Source organism: Austrofundulus limnaeus, unplaced genomic scaffold (assembly GCF_001266775.1).
Source record: "Austrofundulus limnaeus strain Quisiro unplaced genomic scaffold, Austrofundulus_limnaeus-1.0 Scaffold831, whole genome shotgun sequence".
NCBI lineage: Eukaryota > Metazoa > Chordata > Actinopteri > Cyprinodontiformes > Rivulidae > Austrofundulus > Austrofundulus limnaeus.
The window spans coordinates 194,923-196,332 of record NW_013953233.1 but is presented as its reverse complement, the minus strand read 5'-3'; the positions used below and the strand labels follow the sequence as shown (position 1 = coordinate 196,332).

At 44.6% G+C, this 1,410-nt stretch overlaps 1 protein-coding gene across 1 annotated transcript in view; it reads right to left on the bottom strand.

Annotated features, from left to right (window-relative positions):
- Positions 1 to 318: 318 nt before the first annotated feature.
- Positions 319 to 1,410, bottom strand: part of ptpn18 (protein tyrosine phosphatase non-receptor type 18) — a gene marked incomplete at its 3' end in the record, with an annotated part of 15,827 nt that continues 14,735 nt past the window's right edge. The window contains 2 exon segments of the mRNA XM_014028941.1: positions 319 to 494; positions 578 to 697. Coding sequence (XP_013884395.1) covers positions 319 to 494; positions 578 to 697 — 296 coding nt within the window.

Below are 1,410 nucleotides of genomic sequence, written 5' to 3'. Positions count from 1 at the left end.
CCGACACCAGGTGATAGACTGTACCTGACACCAGGTGATAGTCTGTACCTGACACCAGGTGATAGACTGTACCTGACACCAGGTGATAGACTGTACCTGACACCAGGTGATAGTCTGTACCTGACACCAGGTGATAGACTGTACCTGACACCAGGTGATAGTCTGTACCTGACACCAGGTGATAGTCTGTACCTGACACCAGGTGATAGTCTGTACCTGACACCAGGTTAAGGTGATAGTCTGTACCTGACACCAGGTGGTAGTCTGTACCTGACACCAGGTGATAGACTGTACCTGACACCAGGTTATATTCCGTACCTGACACCAGGTGATAGTCTGAGCCCATGCTCAGGTTGGTTGGTGATGTGATGTCATAGATGGGGGTGTTTGGGTGTTGCAGGGTCAGGGGTCTGGTTCTGGGTTTGACGGTGCTGTAGATGGGAGCTGCAGGGACGGTGCAGTCGTTGTCATAGTGATGAGAAGAGGAGGGCATGCTGGGAGCAGAACCAGAACCTGGTTACCAACAGAACCTTCTGATCTGATGTTAGTCCCCTCAGTGGTCCTGAAGGTGTGTTACCTGCAGCCACTGCTGGGCGTGGCCACTGCAGTGTAGGTGGGTTCTGATGGGAGAGGTTGGGTCTTTCTGGGTTTGTTGACAACAGCGTAGGTTTCATTCATGTCCGAGTTCTGTGACGATCTGACAACACAACACAACACAACACAGTTTTTCAAACAGGAACCCAGTTTATTTTCAGGTTCCTCTTTCAGCTGCTTCCTCATTTCTGTTCTTGTTAGTTTCCTGACATCATCTCCAATCTGATCTAACCACAGACAGAAACAAGTTTTATATGTCATAATTCTTTTAATAATTATTAAAATGATATGAAATGATTTGAATGATATTAATCATTTTAAATGTCAAGAAATGAAGACATGAAGATATGAGGACATGAAGACAAGAGGACATGAAGATATGAGGACATGAGGACATGAAGATATGAGGACATGAAGACATGAGGACTTGAAGACATGAGGACATGAAGAAATGAGGACATGAAGACATGAAGACATGAAGATATGAGGACATGTAGACATGAGGACTTGAAGACATGCGGACATGAAGATATGAGGACATGAAGACAAGAGGACATGAAGATATGAGGACATGAAGACATGAGGACATGAAGACAAGAGGACATGAAGATATGAGGACAAGAAGATATGAGGACATGAAGATATGAGGACATGAAGATATGAGGACATGAGGACATGAAGATATGAGGACATGAAGATATGAGGACATGAGGACATGAAGATATGAGGACATGAAGATATGAGGACATGAGGACATGAAGACATGAAGACATGAGGACATGAGGACATGAAGATATGAGGATATGAAGACATGCA